Raw genomic sequence first — 17,199 nt, forward strand, 5'->3', positions numbered from 1 at the left:
ACAGATTTTACCAACTACATGAACAGCAAAATATTTGTATTTTTCTAATGCACTTAAAAATCTATCTGTGGAGTACTTTAAAAGTTATAAACAGAGTATTAACCATTAGTTTATGCTAAGGACATGAGGAGATGGCCTCAAGTTGCACCAGGAAAGGTTCAGGTAGGATATTATGAAAAAATTGCTCATGGGCAGGGTGGTCAGATATTGGAACAAGCTGCACAGGAAAGTGGTGGAATCAACATCCCTGGAAGCATTCAAAAGCCATGTGGATTGTGGCACTTGGAACAAGGTTTTTAGTGGTGAACATGGTGGTGCTGGGCTAATGGTCAGACTTGATGATTTTAGAGGGCTTTTCCAACCATAACGATTTCATGGTTCTAATATTCCCAGCCCATGCTAAAAAAATAAGGAAATGAAGAGTTTTCTGAAAACCAGGATAAAGCTACCTTTTAAGTTTTCCTCATGCAAGTTTACAATCAGAACAGTCTGCATTACTATCTATTAGAAACAGAAATACAACCAGATGCTCAGAAAAACACCAGGAGCTTAAATTTTAATTTACTGGTCTTTTTATAAATTCACTGCAGGACTATGAGCAAGTCACATTTCTTTTGAAGTCCATCCATGCAAAACAGGAATGGTGCTGACCTGTCTGCTTGAGTTAAATCAGTATAAATCATGTCATATAAGGTACTACAGAAGTGCAAAGTATCTGTATAGACTGCATAAAAACTTCCTTTAAAATAAACCCAGTGGGGAAGGAACAATGGTATTTTTATACCAATTCCAACAGTGGAATAAAAGAGCACTCAGTGGAAAAATCCTGATGTAGAATAAATAACAACAGGATTGTGAATGTGCTGTTGTGCCCACTGTTCAGAAGAGGTAAGTGCCTTTTTTTAACCCTAGGAAACCATGCTTGATCACCTGTATGTCTGGATTTACCCTCCCTTCCCTTCTCAGAGCCATAACTTACCAGTGGGAGTAGTGACCAGTTTAGTTGTCATGATAGTCCCATTACTGCTAACCACCATAATGGGTGAATTGCTACTGCTGGGCAAGGTCGCTGTAACTGGTTTGGGAAGGATTTTACTGGGCTGCACCTGTTGAGTGATTATTTTAACACCTAGGAAAGGAGAAAGGTCACTGTTAAAATACAGGCACGATAAGTTACTTTCTGAAATGCTTTCTCAGACCAAGGCCTAGTGGTCAAGTAGCCCCACAAGGCTTCAATTCTGAGCCCATATATTCTTGATAATGAAAAAAATTATTTAATTTTTTAGTTTTTGGTTTTTTTTTTTTTTTGCTTAGTTTTGGTTGGGTTTCGGTTGTTTTGCAACACCAAGAAAGTCATCATCTTTGCCTTTCATGTGCCTGTTTCAGTTCTTAGCTTCTTCCACTGTCCATTCCATCACTGATTTGTTGATGTTATTTTTTATTTTTCCTGGTACATGATACAAAAAACCAGAACTTTCCCAGGAGCCAACAGGTTACAACCAAGACTGAATAGGTTCATATACAATGAACCATCTAGAAGCAAAGTTAATTCTTCATCAATTCAGTCTAAAAATCCTAATGTGTCATAAGCTTAGACAAACTTTTCCATCCTGAACTAATTAAAAAACATTTCTGCACAAGGAGTATTAGTGACTATAAGGAAGCAACTATGACACTGGCTAGGGAAGGTTACTTTTAGTAAACTGCTCACTTTCCCCTTGATTTCCTGGTTATCTTAAAGCCACAAAGAAATTTGGCTTAAGCTACAAGTAGATCAGTAAGACTGGAGGATGAGGGCACCTTAATGCCTCCAGGATTCTGCTCCCTTTCTCTTCATTTTATTTTGGGGAATGGTACCTCTGTGAGATTCACCTCTCAGTTGCAAACCAGTGGATTGACAACATCTGTTCAAAAGTACATCCAGGAGATGTGCATCTTATGATCTGTTCCATGATGAGGTAAAGGCATGGCATTGTGGTGGCCAAATGCCATGGAACATAGAGCCTGAATGAATCCCGTCTAGATAAAGCATTTAGGTTTGTACACAAGTATTCCTAGGTGAAAAGTCTTGTTCATTTGAGACATGGAACATCCTCCAGAGATGTTTTCTTCTCTCTACACTAACTATAAAAGCAGTACAGAGCAAGTAAGCTCCAAACTGAAAGAGAATTTGAAGTCTCTGTATCATCCAAAGAGTAAAGTCTCCCTGAAAACTGATTCACATCTTCCAGAAAGAATTGGTATCAGATGGTATTTCCAAAGAAACTTTCAACTAAAAAGCACAATGAGCCTAAATTCATTGTAGAAGATGAAGAAAATGAAACTCTTGATATTGTTCAGTGTCTGGAAGCCTTTTTTATCTCTTAATTAGCAGCTATTAATTTTCTTAAGCAATGATCCTATAATCCAAAAGGTAGTTTTATCAAAGGACAGGAGTAGGTAGCTTTATCAAAGGACTAGGGGTTTTATCAAAGGAGTAGGGCTGTTTATTTTTTCATTCCATGGTCTAATCTAATTGTTTGATCTAAAACAGAATTTTACTGACAGGATTAAAATAAAATACTGATTTTATATTAATAGACATTAAAATACTTTGCACTTTTATAGCACTTATTTGAGAACTGGTTAATTTTGCAAACTTTATTTCTTACTACTTCTTGCTGAGATAAAAACTGTGTGCTAAAGTAGAGAAAAGCCAAAAAAGAAAGATAATGTGACTTGCCCAAAGTCAGCTGAATCAATCAATATCACAAAGAGAATCCAGTCTAACTTCCAGATCTAACTGTATTTGTTTTGACAAGTACCTCAAAAGTACGTTTTGATTTCTGGACCAAAGAAAACAATTAAAACATGGAGTAACTTCTTTTTCCAGGTGATACAGTTGAACAACTCTTGGATCTTCAGAAAACTGGTGTGTTTCAGGTTGCCAATCACATTATTTTAGAAGTTATTTACAAACCTCTCAATGTCTAAGATAAAAACACATATACCTAAAGCATGGTCTGTAATACCTGAACCAAACAAGAAGAGTGAAAGAACCAAATTCTTTAATTAGTGTTACTTGAAAACATTAAAACATCCTTCACTATGTACTTATATTCATGTTTGAAGCCAAATCCTGTACTCAAGAATCATACACCTTCATGACCACTCCCCCATAAACATTTTGGGGCAGAATTCTGCCCTCCTTCCCTGAGTTGCAGCCAGACCTCACCAATGTGACCCAATATCAACTCCAACTACCTGATTCCTGTTTGATCTGAATGGTGGGCTTGATGCCAGCTGGCAGCTGAGACTGCTGTGGCTGCTGCTGGGCTGCAGAACATGGCACCAGCTGCTGCTGCTGTGGCTGCTGCTGCTGGGCCTGCTGGACTTGGTGCAGCTGCTGTTTGGGAGATTGCTGATGCTGTTTGGGAAACTGTGCTAAGATCTGAGTTGGATTCCCAACCAAACCTTTTGGGGAAGGTAGTCTGGTAGAGGCAACTTTAACTGCTGATGTAGACACACCTGTGAAAGAGTAAAGGGTTTAAGATTCACCAGTGCAATGAGAAAGAAAAATACTATAATTTCTAAAATAAACTTACATTTCAATTATCTTTACTACTGAAAAATACATTGATATATGTGAGGAAATAAAGCTCCCATGCAGCAGAAATACTCTGTTAGGAGGAAATGGAACTTCATGCAGATTTTCAATGTGGCAGCAGAACAGCAGCTAATGGAAAGACCACAAACCCAGTTTACTTCTGCACCTTTTGTAATATACATAATTCAGTAATATTTTCAAAGTCTCATCTTTAAGCTTCAAGACAGCAAAATGCCTATAGTGAAAGTATTTTAAATATAGATATATTTGTATTTATAAATATTTATAACAATCTTTTTTAGTAGAAGGTGTTTTGGCCTCTGGCAGGGGGGCTTTAAGGGAGCTAGATCTTTAAGGTCCCTTTCAATACAAAATATTCTGTGATTCAATGATTCCAAAATCACAACTGCAAGAAGCTGGCGTTAGGACAATGCCAAATATCAAACCCATCAACACTGGAAGGGAGTATGTGCTAGCAAAAGAGTTGTTTGGAATTTTAAAAAAATCAAGTGACTGTATGTAAGTTATAAAACTGTGGGCCATCTGTTTTGTGGCCCACCGCTTAGGCGTTCTGATAAGCAGAAGTGATTAAAAGAAGCCTGCAGTAAGATGGAAAGACAAAGTTCCCAAATAAATCTTCTTACTTATTTCTGTCATTCCTTACATAGCTGTCACAACATTTACAGCAAAATCTGACTTTGTATATAATTCCAAACTACACATCCATAAACACCAAAACAGACAAACAAAGTCCATATCTTATGAAGTAATTTTTTAACTAAATCCCAGTTGCAGTACAAACAAACAGATGGCAGTGATAATGACAGAAATCATAGTAAAAGTACAATTCTGGCAATCTAAATAAGCAACCCTTTTCTCACAGCATCATTTAAGGTGACTTACACCACTTCCTTGGGCAGCTCTTTTCATTCATGAGTTTAACTTTACATTTGAAAATATTACCAGTTCATGTCACACAACTTTTCAGAAGCACCTTCTGCAATGCCACTGATAGTCTTGGAAAAAACTGTTGGAGAGATACTCCACCTAATGTACTTTAGAATTAAAGCCTCCTCCATGACCAAACCCAACTAAGAACCGACAGTTCAAACAATATGAAAGCCTGCTGTGAGCCCGTCTGCTCCACAGATTAATATCTGATTATATTAATACAAGCAATAAGGAAGGAAAATACCTCCTCAGCCTTGATATGGCAACCCAGTGTTTCATGGAATGAAGCAAGAATGGAAAATACAGACCAGGAAAAATTGTGATGTGACACTTGTTATTGTCAGGCAGTTTTTCTTTCAAGTGCTGCTCACTAAGGCTCATTCATTCATAGCTTCCCTTTTAAATGCTAGCTGGTGGCTGTGAAGCTGAAACAGTCAAGCTAGCATACACAGCTGGAATTTGAAATGAGAAACCTAAGAATTTTCATCAGGCCTACTCAGGTCGTAATTGTAAGGGACTTTAAAGCTGGCATGCTGATAAAAGACACTGATAAAAGGTGAACTATTTGCACCGCTAAAAAGGTGCAAATATTTCTCTACCTTTCAGAATTGTCACCTGGGCATGTTAATAAGTTGTATTTACTTGATGTTAAGTTGGCATGTTTTTGTAAATTGGGCTTTTAAAGATGCAATCACCTTCAAGTATTGAAAATGTACATTTTTCTATGCACCAGACAAAGTTCTTGAAGCCAGCCATTTTGAGGTTATATTGTTTTAGAGCTAGATCACACCACCACATCACACTCTCTTTAGAAGGAGGATCTGCACATTAACTGTTGAAGTACAGAGGAAAACAGTTCAACAAGAACTTTTGTGGAGCCTCTTGCATTGGTTTCCTCAGCAGATTTCTTTCACATGTCCTGTGCTTTATTCATACATAAACAAAAAGTGCATCTCCCTAACGCTATTCTCAATGCAAAGTCCAACCTCTCAGTGAAAGAGCCTTGATTAGAGAATTGCCATACCTTGTGCTACTGTTGACATAACCACTGAGGGTGTGGATGACACTACAGCAGTCACAGCAATGGTATTTGCAGTGCAGGAGGGAGTGGAGCAGCTGCTGCTGCTGCTGCCCACAGAGGACTGGGAAGCAGTGATGACCACGGGCTGCTTTTGTGTAGTTGAGGCAATGACTGATGTTGGGACAAGTTTTGTAACTGCTGCATAGTTGTGGGACTTGGAAAGGATGTTGGGTACAAAAGTTGAGCTTGGAGAGGTGGTTACTATTATGACCTAAAAAAAGAAAAGAAAAAAACAAGAAGAAATTCATTTGTTCTTTGCATCTATATTTCAGTAACATGTCTGTCTATTTAGTTTTAGGGATACATGTTTATTAAGAGCTTTTAAAATTGTCAATCACATTTGCTCACAAGAAATATTTCAACTATTTTGAAGACGTGGTGATAAACGTTTCCTTAAAATTAGGATTTTTAAGGAAAACAATTACTATTGAATAAAGCAAAATTATCTCATGCCTGAAGGCAAACAGACAGGAATGAACTTGACTTCATTAAACTGGACCAGGAAGCTTGAAATCCATTTTAAGAGAAACTGAATGGATTTCCAGCAAGTTTTAAATGTCACTCTTCCAAACCTTGCAAAAATATCAAGAAACAGCAATAAGAGAATACAGATTTTTCTTTCTTTAACAATTAACAAGCACTTGCTGAGTCAGTAATGGGAAATGCTTTTGATCTACAAGGCTGCAAATAATATTTCATCAGTGAAAGAAAAATGCTGCAGTATTGAAGCAATTTCTGCTTTACTTAGTGCTCTCAATAGCAAGCAATTATTTCAGATTTGTCTGAAGAAAATAAACACCACCCCAGTGCAAGTTACAACTACAACTCCATTAATCTGATCTGACATAGAAAAACACAGAATTCATGACATCATTGGAAGAAGTCTGTCCTGGTGCAACTCACCTAGGAAACTAAACATTTATTAAGTATTGAATATGGGGAGTGTTTACATAAAAAAATTCCTTTTATTTAACTTATATGTCCCTCCTTGTACTTACATAGTTAAAATAGAAAAAGAAACACAAAAATACAACACTTTCAACTTATCATGCAAGAATATTGAGCAATTACTTTAATAATGCTTTTGTCCCAAGAAAAAAATTGTTTATTAAAACCTTGAAAATTTCAACTTGTTAATGATTCAATGTAACAAAAGCTGATAGAAAAAGAAGGCATAAAAGGGGCAAAGAAAACCTGTGTCAGCTCACACAGTCTTACATTGACAGCCAAGCACCACTGAAACCTTGCCTGATAAAGAAATAATATGACAATGGCACCAGAAACAGACTTAAGCAACAAATCAAGCATCAAGAGACTGCAAGTTTATAATCTGCTTAAAGAAAAATAAGAAAAGAAAAAATAAATAAAAGGGAAATAGCCACATGGATGGAATAAAAGCAGCAAATTTCACCAATATGGCTGGTTCAGCCTCTCCTTTTGCCCCAGCTCAAAGTTTGATAGTCTCTGCTGCTCAGATAAATCTTTAATATCTTGATCTGAGGAAAATCAAAACCTTACTATCCTGCAAGGTATAGCAGCTTGACCACAACTAACGTGTGTCTGAAGGACAAGGTTTCTACATTCTGCTGCTTTTCTACTTGATTGCATTCCCCAGTGAGAACATTTCTCTGCATCAAGTCTTATTTTTGCATTCTGCCTGATTTTGATTTAATCAAAACACCTTTCTCAAATTGCTCTTTGGCTACAAACATGCAGATGAGCTGAACATGACACAGCTTGTTCTAGTGTGAGAATTAGAAGTGAAAGAATTCAATTATATGCCTCTGGAGTTTTATCCTGTTTCCTAAACTCTCAGTTTACACTAGGAATACTTCCAACTGCCTGAAATTTAGGGTCAGCTCCATTCCACCCACAGTAACTAGTTTAGGAACACAGTCAAAGGACAGCTTGCAGTTTAAAAAGGCAGATTATAGGTTAGAGTGAATATGAACTACATTACAACAGGGCAAGATCAGCATCAAAACTAATACAGATATGTAGAATGAAACTGGGCATAATCACAGCTCCTGTAGACAATTGCATTTCTTTAAGTCCATGATTACCACTCAAAAATGCTTTATTCAATCAAGGAAGGAACAAAGCCTCCAAAGCATTACAGTTCAACAGTGACTGCTATACTGTGACTAAGCAGGTTTGTGTCTGTCTATTCTACCTCATCTTTCAAAATTAACAGAGCAGAGCAAAGTTCAGTACCTTCTGTGTTGTGGTGTTTGTTGTCTGTGTTGAGGGCTTAGTGAAGGTTATTTTCACATGCATGAAGTATATCCAGAAAACAAAATTCAGGTAAAAATGTAAGTGTTAAAGTTCAAATCACAACCACGGTATTTCTGAAATATTATTCTGTCATATATGTTGAAAGGATCAAAAGAATCTCATCATGGGTACCAAAACTGCATCCCATGTTTTACAGCAGAGACACTGACTGACTTTAAACATACACACACACACACAGAGAAATCAAGGTGTTAATTTTGCTGTTGATGGTTCTAGTTGTTACAGTAAAATCTAATTTCCAACATATACTGAATTTAGTCCTGTCAGCTGTATTTTGAGATATGTCAAAACTTAGTCCCTGAAAAAATAAGGTTAATATAACTGCCAGAAACTTCACTGGCTAGATTCCCTCCATGTCCTACACAGGTGATTTTATTACAAGAGAATCCAGAAACTGGAGCTGTGACATTGTTAGTTGTTATGACAGATCTTCCTCCAACCTACTAAAATGTCAAAACAATTCAAAGAGGTGGCATGCAGAAACAAAGCATTTCATTCATATCTAACAACTTACACTCAAATTGGAAATAGCCTGTTGGATATGAATCAACTGAACTGACTTTTAATTTAAAACTACTAAAGGGGATTTCTCCCACCAAAATCATGCAGTTATGTATTTTGGCATATCTAAATCCAACAAAAGAGGGCACTGTGACAAGTTCAGATACAAATGCTACTCTGGCTAACAAAACAAGCACTGATTTTCCTGTCACTGCAGATTAGTAAGACAGTCAAATAATAGAATGCAAAGTGAACTCTAAAATGTCCAAGTCAGAACAAGTGGAGAGGCATAACTGTAGTAAAGGTCCTACCAACAGTCCACTCTTCTTAGTACACTCCATCTTTAACTTCCACAATATAACACACCCATGCTTAATACAACCCTACAGATGTTTAAGGCAAAAAATTATTCCGGCACTAATTATGACCCTAATGTGCAACAGGATGGATGGGTTAAGCCCTGTAGTAGCTGTTGACTTGCTGCACTGAATTTAATTTGATGGTTTATGCTCACACATGGATTTCCCCAATACACTCATGTATTCAGGGATGAAATTTGATTAAGGACACTGTTAAAGAACAGTGAATCAAATGAAAGCATCTTCCTTGGAGTGGGAAGAGGTCAGAAAGCCAATATCTTTATTGCACATTGCTTGGTTTTAAAGTTTCCAAAAATCAAGACATGGGAACTCTGCTGATCCAAAAAGAGTCATAAAGCAATTAAGAAGAATAATGGGACAAATGCAATGCAAAGGTTTGAGCTCAATAGTCAAACTCTCACCATTGGAAAAAATGCTTGTTAGTGGCCAGCCTAGCATAAGTCTGCTGGTATTGAGGCAAAATTAATTCCACAGAGACTCTACACCTTCCTGAAGTCTGCTGTACCAAACAACTGTACCAAGAATGAACTTGGTCTGAACCATTCATTTTTTTAAAATCTTAAAAACAGAAAAATAGACACAACTGAAATGCTTCCTAAAGAATGGTAATACAGTCATGCCATAGATTAGGTACTTTAAAATCTAAGTCCAGGACAAAACTTAAACAAGGAAAGCCTTTTCTGCACTTTGCATTGTGGTGAAAGCTAGGCACACTCAGCTGAAATAATGCAACTGATTTTGACCACTGTAACACTGTTAATGTAGAATGAGAAATGGCTACTAGTACTGAAGGAAAATAAGGCCCCTGGACTTTGACCAGCTCCAAGAATAAGCATTATAGAGCCCAAAACACTAGTCTCTAGATAAAAGGCTTGGCAAAGCCCATGCCACCTCTCCTGGAATTCTACTACTGCAAAGAGTAATTATAAATAAGGAAAATAGAAATAAGAAAGATTACCTTTGACCAACAGTTGTTACCATCTGAAGGCTGTTCAGTGGCCTATGTGATCCAGTTCTCAGTGGACTAGTGTCCATATCACAAAACCCAACACCACAAATGGTACTAACTGGTAACCTTGTTGGCAGTCTCACCAGACAGGCCAAGAATTGAATGAGCATGGAGACTGAATCCCCTCTCATCCCTAGAAGTGGTCCCTTCAGGTCAGGGTTGAGGCACATTGGTGGGGCAGTCTGGGGGAAGCTTGCACTCCCGCTGCCTGTGCTGTACCTGTTCTGTGGATAAAAAGAGGGCTTCAGTCTCCAAGGCTGTCAATCCAGGTCCTTTCACACACAGGTGAACTAAATTCATACAAGAGTTTGGTTTTCCCTTTGCTCGTTTTAAAGAGGGATCACCTCATCCCAAGCGCAATCCTTATAACACAGCTAGTCAGACCACAGAAAGGAAGAGTCAAACATCACATCTTATTCATTGATAAAACCAGAATAAAGGAACATTTGGCAGCTTCTCCCACATACCTTCTGTGTTGTGGTGTTTGTTGTCTGTGTTGAGGGCTTAGTGAAGGTTATTTTCACAGGCGACATGTGTGGTGGTAAGGAGTTGGCAATGCTCTGCATTATATTACTCATTTTGGGGCTCCCACTTACAGGCACTGTGATAGTTTTAGTGACAGGAGTCACTGCCTTCGGGACTTCTTTCAGGAGAACAGGGGAAGAACTAGAGGAATTCGTTCGCCGTCTTTTGCGGGGCTTTTCATCGTCATCTGAGCAGCTGACACCTGGAAAAGAAACACTTTCTCTAAATTGTGTTCCCCCTGTCTGCAGATCTCAGTGCTCTCTGAAACACTACATCCTTTTTGAGTCTTACACCCTCTTTCAAGTAAGATAAAAAGAAATAAAGGATAAATTACATCTTATGGTCACAACCAAGCTGTATCACACCTCAGATGCTCTTAGTCCTTGATATGGGTCACACTCAGTGCCATGAATTGGGGACAAATCACCCAAAACCCCAAGCTACTCAGTTACTGGGTTACTTCATTCAGTTTGAGAGATTAAAAGAACATAAGAGCCAGTACAGGGCTTTCATTCTGCCTACAGAAGTTTGATCAGTGAAGCTACACACATGAGGGGATTGGGATCATATCACACACAGTTTAAACTTTTACACTGCTTTGGGGTTTTTTTGGTGGTGGTTTTGTTTACAGCAACTGGACTATTGAATTTATCCCCCTATAGTTTCCTTAGACTTCAGCCTTTGCACCTACTTTCGTGTCATGTTTACCCTTACAGTACCCTTCTGCCTTCCACCTTAATACAGCATCTTGAGATATAATTCTTTTTTTTATTATCTAGTTTAACTGTAAAGGTCAAGCCTCAGTTCATCAGCTTTTGCCTTCTTTGGTGCATTTTGTGCAAGAGATATAAAATGGTGCCTAGCACACAATAATGAAAAACAAAAGAAATCCAAGCTCATAAGAGTTCTTTCTTCTTCACAATCATATACTGCACACATAGGAAAAAAAATCTGCTGCAATATTCAGTTCAGGAAAGGATAACAGCATGATTAATGGATCTCAAATCCAAATGAAACTTGCAAAAGTAAGCAACAGATTGATAAACTATGGAAAGGCACAGGTGTCACGGACATATTTTATGAAAAATCCTTTTGCTAGGATCTTCTCTCCTGAGAAACTAAGAAGCCTCAGAGGAAAAGAAAAAACAATAATTATCTGCTGCTATGGAATGCAACAGGTGCATCTTTGATTGGTCTCGTGATTGTTTGGTTCTAATTAATGGCCAATCACAGTCTGGCTGTCTCAGACTCTCTGGTCAGTCACAAGATTTTATTATCATTCCATTCTTTTCTATTCCTTGCTAGCCTTCTGATGAAATCCTTTCTTCTATTCTTTTTGTATAGTTTTAATATAATATATATCATAAAATAATAAATCAGTGTTCTGAAACTTGGAGCCAAGATTCTTGTCTCTTCCCTCGTCCTGGGACCCCTGTGAACACCACCACACACAGGTTAGTGACTTTGCAAACCTCTCACAGCTACCTGGTAGCACTGAAGGCAGGAAGGCTCTATAGAAGGATCTGAACAAGCTGGATCCATGGGCTGAGGTTCAGCAAGCCCAAGTGCCAGGTCCTGCCCTTGGATCACAACCATCTCATGCAGAGCTACAGGCTGGGGGCAGAGTGGCTTAAGGGTGGCCAGGCAGGAAGGGACGTGGGGATGCTGGCCAAAGCTGTCTGGATATGAGCCAGGTGTGCCCAGGTGGGCAAGGACAGTGGCACCTGGCCTGTATCAGCACTGGTGTGGCAGCAGGACCAGGGCAGTGACCATTCCCCATGCTGGGAATTGCTGAAGTACCTCCAGTCCTGGGGTCACTTCTGGGCACCTCCTGACAAGAGAGACACTGGGGTGCTGGAGCACTGCCAGAGAAGGGAACAGAGCTGGGGAAGGGTCTGGAGCAGCTGGAGCAGCTGAGGAAGCTGGGGGGACTCAGACTGGAGAAAAGGAGGTTATGGGGGGACATTTGTGCTCTCAACAACTCCCTGACAGGAGGGTGAGCCACATGGGGGCTGGACTCTTCTCCCAGGTAACAAGTGAGAGGACAAGAGGACATAACATCAAATTGTGCCAGGGGAGGTCCAGATTAGGTATTAGAAAAAGAAAAACCTCACTGGAAGAGTGGTGAGGCATTGGAATAAGTTGCTTGGGGGGGACAACAGTCTGGAAGTGTTCAGGAGGTATCTGAATGAAAGACTTGGGGATGTATGTATGATGGTGCTGGGTTGATGGTTGGACTAGATGATCTTGAAGGTCTCTTCCAACCTTGACAAATCTTCAGTCCTGTTATTTATGTTTACCATTCTAACCTCTGTCAAACCATTTAAAAAGAAAAACAATCAGAGAGAAGCTGAACAGATACAATCTTGCCTATGCAAAAGATGACTGAAAATCTTGTTCCATGTGCCTGGAGCTTAAAGACAAAGAACACCACCACAGCAAAAAGCAGTCTTGCACGTAATCAAAGCAAACTTGATTGGCAGTCAATCTCTAGGGCCAAGATCTAATTATGGCCAATCTGTAATTAACATTAATATTCTGGCATTCAGAAAGTGAAGATGCAAGAACTAACATGGACACGAAACTGCCCAGGACCACAACAGGCAATTGTGGAAAAATGGTATTCTCTCTCAGCAGGAGTAACAGCTCATTTGCAGATACCTGTCCAAAGGCTGACAACTGTATCTACAGAGACACAAAACTGAACTGGGGAGGAGAAGCAAACTTCAAAAATGTAGCTTTAGCTGGCTGTAGCAGTACATGTGAAGTCTGGATCTATAAAACCAGATTTCAAATCAATATATTCTATCCTATTCTCAATCAATCAAATATTCTAATCAATAATTTACCCTATGCCCCTGAATAAGCCTAGTGGTGACCTCCCTGTATAAAGCAGAGGTTTGATTACATAACTTTAAGGTTTATTACGGACAAGCTTCTAAGTATTACTGTGAGTGCACTATAGAAACTTGTAACTATGAGTGCACTAATCACATTGAATGTGTGCAGTCATTTAAAAATCTCAGAATCTATTTAAATCCAAAATCCACATGCAGCTAGCATGCTAGGACACAGTTGTTATTTTGGTGGGGCACCAAGAAATAGAGAAAACTTTGTGGTCCTCATCCACAAAAAAAACCATCAACCAACCCATCAAGACATAAGAAATTAACATTAAACTAGCAGAGCATTATTTTATGTTAAGTACACATCATTTCACCTCCTCTTTTCACTGCTGGGGTTTTGTACGAATATTATTCTTATAATTTCATGTTATAAATTGCTGTACAAGGTTTTCCACAGACATTCAGCTTTGACTGTAACTCACACTTGGTAAGTAAGGAAGCAGAGTCATGGAAAGGTTAATGGCTCAGTCAGACTGACTTTTGGAAGAGTTTACACCACAGACCAGTGGCAAAGTCCTGACTGTAACTCAGATCTCCCAAAGCTGCTCCTAAGCAGGTTTGTTAAAATCAATGTGACTGATGTAACATATTCTGAAAGACACACAATTCCTTAAAAAAAAAATAAAAACAATAACAACAAAACAAAGCACATGAAGTAGGGGGAAAAAATTAAATCTAGGGACAGACAATGAAAATGATCATCCCTGTATCATGTGTCTAGACTTATTTGATATTCATTATCATGTATTAATTCAATAAAGCCTACATTAAAATTTTTAGATGTTAAGAATGTTTTCCCCTGAATCTTCAAACTAAACTCAAGTGATTAGTGCATAGATCAGAAAAATGAAAAATGTAATGGGTTTCATGAGTTGACAGAGCCATTAACAATGTTTTTTTTTGCAAGTAACATTATATTTATGTACTAAGTGGCATTTCTGATTAGCTAGAAACTTATACAGATATATACATATAGCATAAAGATAATAATTTTTAATAATTAAATATTTTAAAATATTAAAGGTATACAGAGCAAGCATAAAAATAGCATTTATCTACTTCTAGATAACATTTATCTACTATTAATCTTTACTTGTTGTATTGAGAGAACCAAATAAGAACTGAAGGAAACATTTAATAGTAAAATAAAGGTACACATGATGAGGGCATATATATGAGAATAAAATCTGCTTTTAGAACTAGCTGACTTACTACCCAAACAAGATGGGGACACATACACCCTCTGAAGAAAAAAGACCTTTTCTAGATTCTATGTCCTGGATTTCCAGATTTAATTACATGAAGATGGGTCTCTGGTAAGAATTCGTATGAAGTTTTTGCAGCTGCCAAGGAACACAAGCTTCACTGAGACTGACTTCCAGGTAAATCACAAAATGGTCAGACATACTATGGAAGCATAAACCCCTGCCAAACTGCATCCAAAAATTAAAAAATTCTAGGTCAACTGTGAAAGTGGAAAAGAGGGACCTTTTCTAATTCAACTAAGTGACTACTATGCATTAGTTCTCAACAAGATGGATCAGAAATTCACTGATATACAGAAATGTCTACATTTAATTTTCAAAATATTTTTCACTTGTTGTCCTTACAGCATTTTGCAGCGAGTGGGTTTATCCTGAACACTATTTATCTGAAAAAGGGAAGCAATAAATTCACTCTCTAGACTAAAGGAAGGCACAAAGGCCTGAAATGACTTGCCCCATGTTGGGGTGTTTAATTTGGTCTATGCCTCAGCCATATTCTCCCTTTCTTTCCCTTTTGTTAATCAGGTGCTAGTATCACTTACTTTTGACGTAAACAGTACTTCCACTTGGCAAGACGACTACATTGGAGGCTGGACTGGCAGGTCTGGGGGACTTCACTGTCGCTACACTGCCACTTGGAACAGGGGCAGATGTTGGGGTTGAAGTGGTACTTGTGTAGGAATAGCAAACCACCACTGAAGAGGAGAAAAGACACCTTCCATATAACTGAAGTGCAGAATCCCATTATTCTATCACTATTTTTACAACTGAAATGGAAGCCAAAGACTTACTGGGTTTACTACCTGTGGTTTTGCCTCTACATCTCTGTTACTGTTGAGCTAAACATGGCCATGAGATTAATGGTCTTCAAAGACAACACAAAAATCTAAACTCCTGTCCTCCTGTCCCCAAAAATCTGTGCTGCCAATGTGAAATTTTTTTGTATTGATTTTTGTTTTACTTTATAATGTTATTTTTAGTTTTAGCATTAATTCAATATGTTGATCTTTTTGCTTTTCTGTAAGTGATCACATCTAGACAAGTAACTGATAGAAAAGTGTTTTTGCCTCAACAGTACATCAGTTGAAAAAACCAAAATATTTGTTCAGTAGTGAAGAACTGATTGTGCTAATCAGCTTTTTTAAAGCATTGCTTTTAAGTAATAACACAATGATACAGTACTTCTCACAAAACCAGGATAAAACAGCTTGTTTCAAGAAGTGTTACACATTCTCCAGTTGTATGAAGCCTAATTCAAGCTAGTTGGAATGTGTACTACCATTATTTAGAAAGCATAGGGAAAGCAGGAAGCACCCTTTTTACTTGTTCCCATAGTACATTTAATCTGAAGGGAAAAACCCAAAGTTATATTTTCTTGATTTTAACCAAAACTTACTTGCACTCTTAAAACAAAACATTCTGAAACAGCTTTCATCACTTACAGAACTTTCAAAATCTAGCCATTAGTCCAAGTTTTTAAAGTTTACAGAGCTGATAAAGTTAATCAGTGAATGTCATTTCCTGACAAACTGGACTCTTTTTATATTTCAATTGCTAGAGTGTCAATAATACAAAGCAGTCAGATTAATGCTGCAGATACCGCAAAGGAATCTTTAAAAAAAGGGGTATTTTATATTTCTGTGAATAATGATTGGTAAGAAAGATTTGAATTTTTTTTAATAGGTTCATAGAATGGTTTGGGTTGGAAGGAACTTCAAAGCTCACCTAGTTCCAACTCCCTGCCATCAGCAGGGACACCTTCCACTAGACTGGGTTGCTCCAAGGCCCGTTAAAATATCTTTAATATTTAACACTTAAAACCTAAGACACCAGTTCCTACTGTGACGTTGTTTTTACATTCCCACAGATTGCAGCAGAACTCCATCTTTCTCTCACCTTCTTTGTTTCCAGTTTCTGCAGGAACTGGCAGAGATGCATTGTGCTGGATGGCTGCGTTGGCAACAGCGTTGGCGGTGACAGTGAAAGCTGTTTGTGGCACGAGCCGCGGCATCAGCGGCACCAGCCGACGACCCTCTATGGACCACTCCGAAGAGCTGTTTGGCCCTGACATACTAAACAGAAATGCAAGTGCTGTAAGTATTTATACCAGTTTACAAATACTCAGTATCCTATTTGAGTACATTTCTTTTCAATAGTGCAAGTCTAAAGGGCAGTTTAAAACACAGTACAGTACTAATACTCAGCTTTCTTTATTTCATGAAAGCCCTTGCATTTTGGTCACCTGATATAAAAACCCTCCCATTTTAAATTGAAGAGTTGACTCTTCTTTTGTTGTTTTGCTTTACAGAGCTGTTCAAGGGCCAGAGGTGTGTGAATGCCATACTCAAACCCCCCACATTAGGTTACCTACTATTCAGGTACAGTTGCTGTACTCTCTACTTCTGGATTATGAAAATACCAAGAAACCAGATATCATGAAAGACTATTGAAATGGATTATGTTACAGGGAAAAACTCTCTGCTTCTAAGACAAACTTTATTTTACCTCACCAAAAGAGTTTCTGATGCTTGTTAAAGTAGTCCCAAGCAAGGTGACAGAACATGAGATTATTTAAATGCACCCTCAGCATCTTTCTAAACAGAAAGCTGTCTTCTGCTCTAGTTTGCTCTTAACCTCAGTACTTACACCCACACTAGAATGTTTCATAAAAACACCATTCTTATCTAGATGGAGAAATAT

At 38.2% G+C, this 17,199-nt stretch overlaps 1 protein-coding gene across 13 annotated transcripts in view; it reads right to left on the minus strand.

Moving 5' to 3' along the window:
* Positions 1 to 17,199, minus strand: part of EMSY (EMSY transcriptional repressor, BRCA2 interacting) — a 41,880-nt gene that overhangs the window by 17,714 nt on the left and 6,967 nt on the right. For 8 of the 13 annotated variants that reach the window (XM_026793532.2, XM_014267132.3, XM_014267131.3 and 5 more), the window contains exons 5-10: positions 16,396 to 16,571; positions 15,042 to 15,194; positions 10,271 to 10,530; positions 5,562 to 5,829; positions 3,244 to 3,507; positions 980 to 1,129 (exon numbers count right to left, since the gene is read on the minus strand). In XM_026793532.2, coding sequence (XP_026649333.2) covers positions 980 to 1,129; positions 3,244 to 3,507; positions 5,562 to 5,829; positions 10,271 to 10,530; positions 15,042 to 15,194; positions 16,396 to 16,571 — 1,271 coding nt within the window. The remainder of the gene's footprint in view (positions 1 to 979; positions 1,130 to 3,243; positions 3,508 to 5,561; positions 5,830 to 10,270; positions 10,531 to 15,041; positions 15,195 to 16,395; positions 16,572 to 17,199) is intronic. The other 5 variants (XM_014267134.3, XM_074536132.1, XM_014267133.3 and 2 more) reach the window with 3 other exon arrangements.

Source organism: Zonotrichia albicollis, chromosome 2 (assembly GCF_047830755.1).
Source record: "Zonotrichia albicollis isolate bZonAlb1 chromosome 2, bZonAlb1.hap1, whole genome shotgun sequence".
Taxonomy (NCBI): domain Eukaryota; kingdom Metazoa; phylum Chordata; class Aves; order Passeriformes; family Passerellidae; genus Zonotrichia; species Zonotrichia albicollis.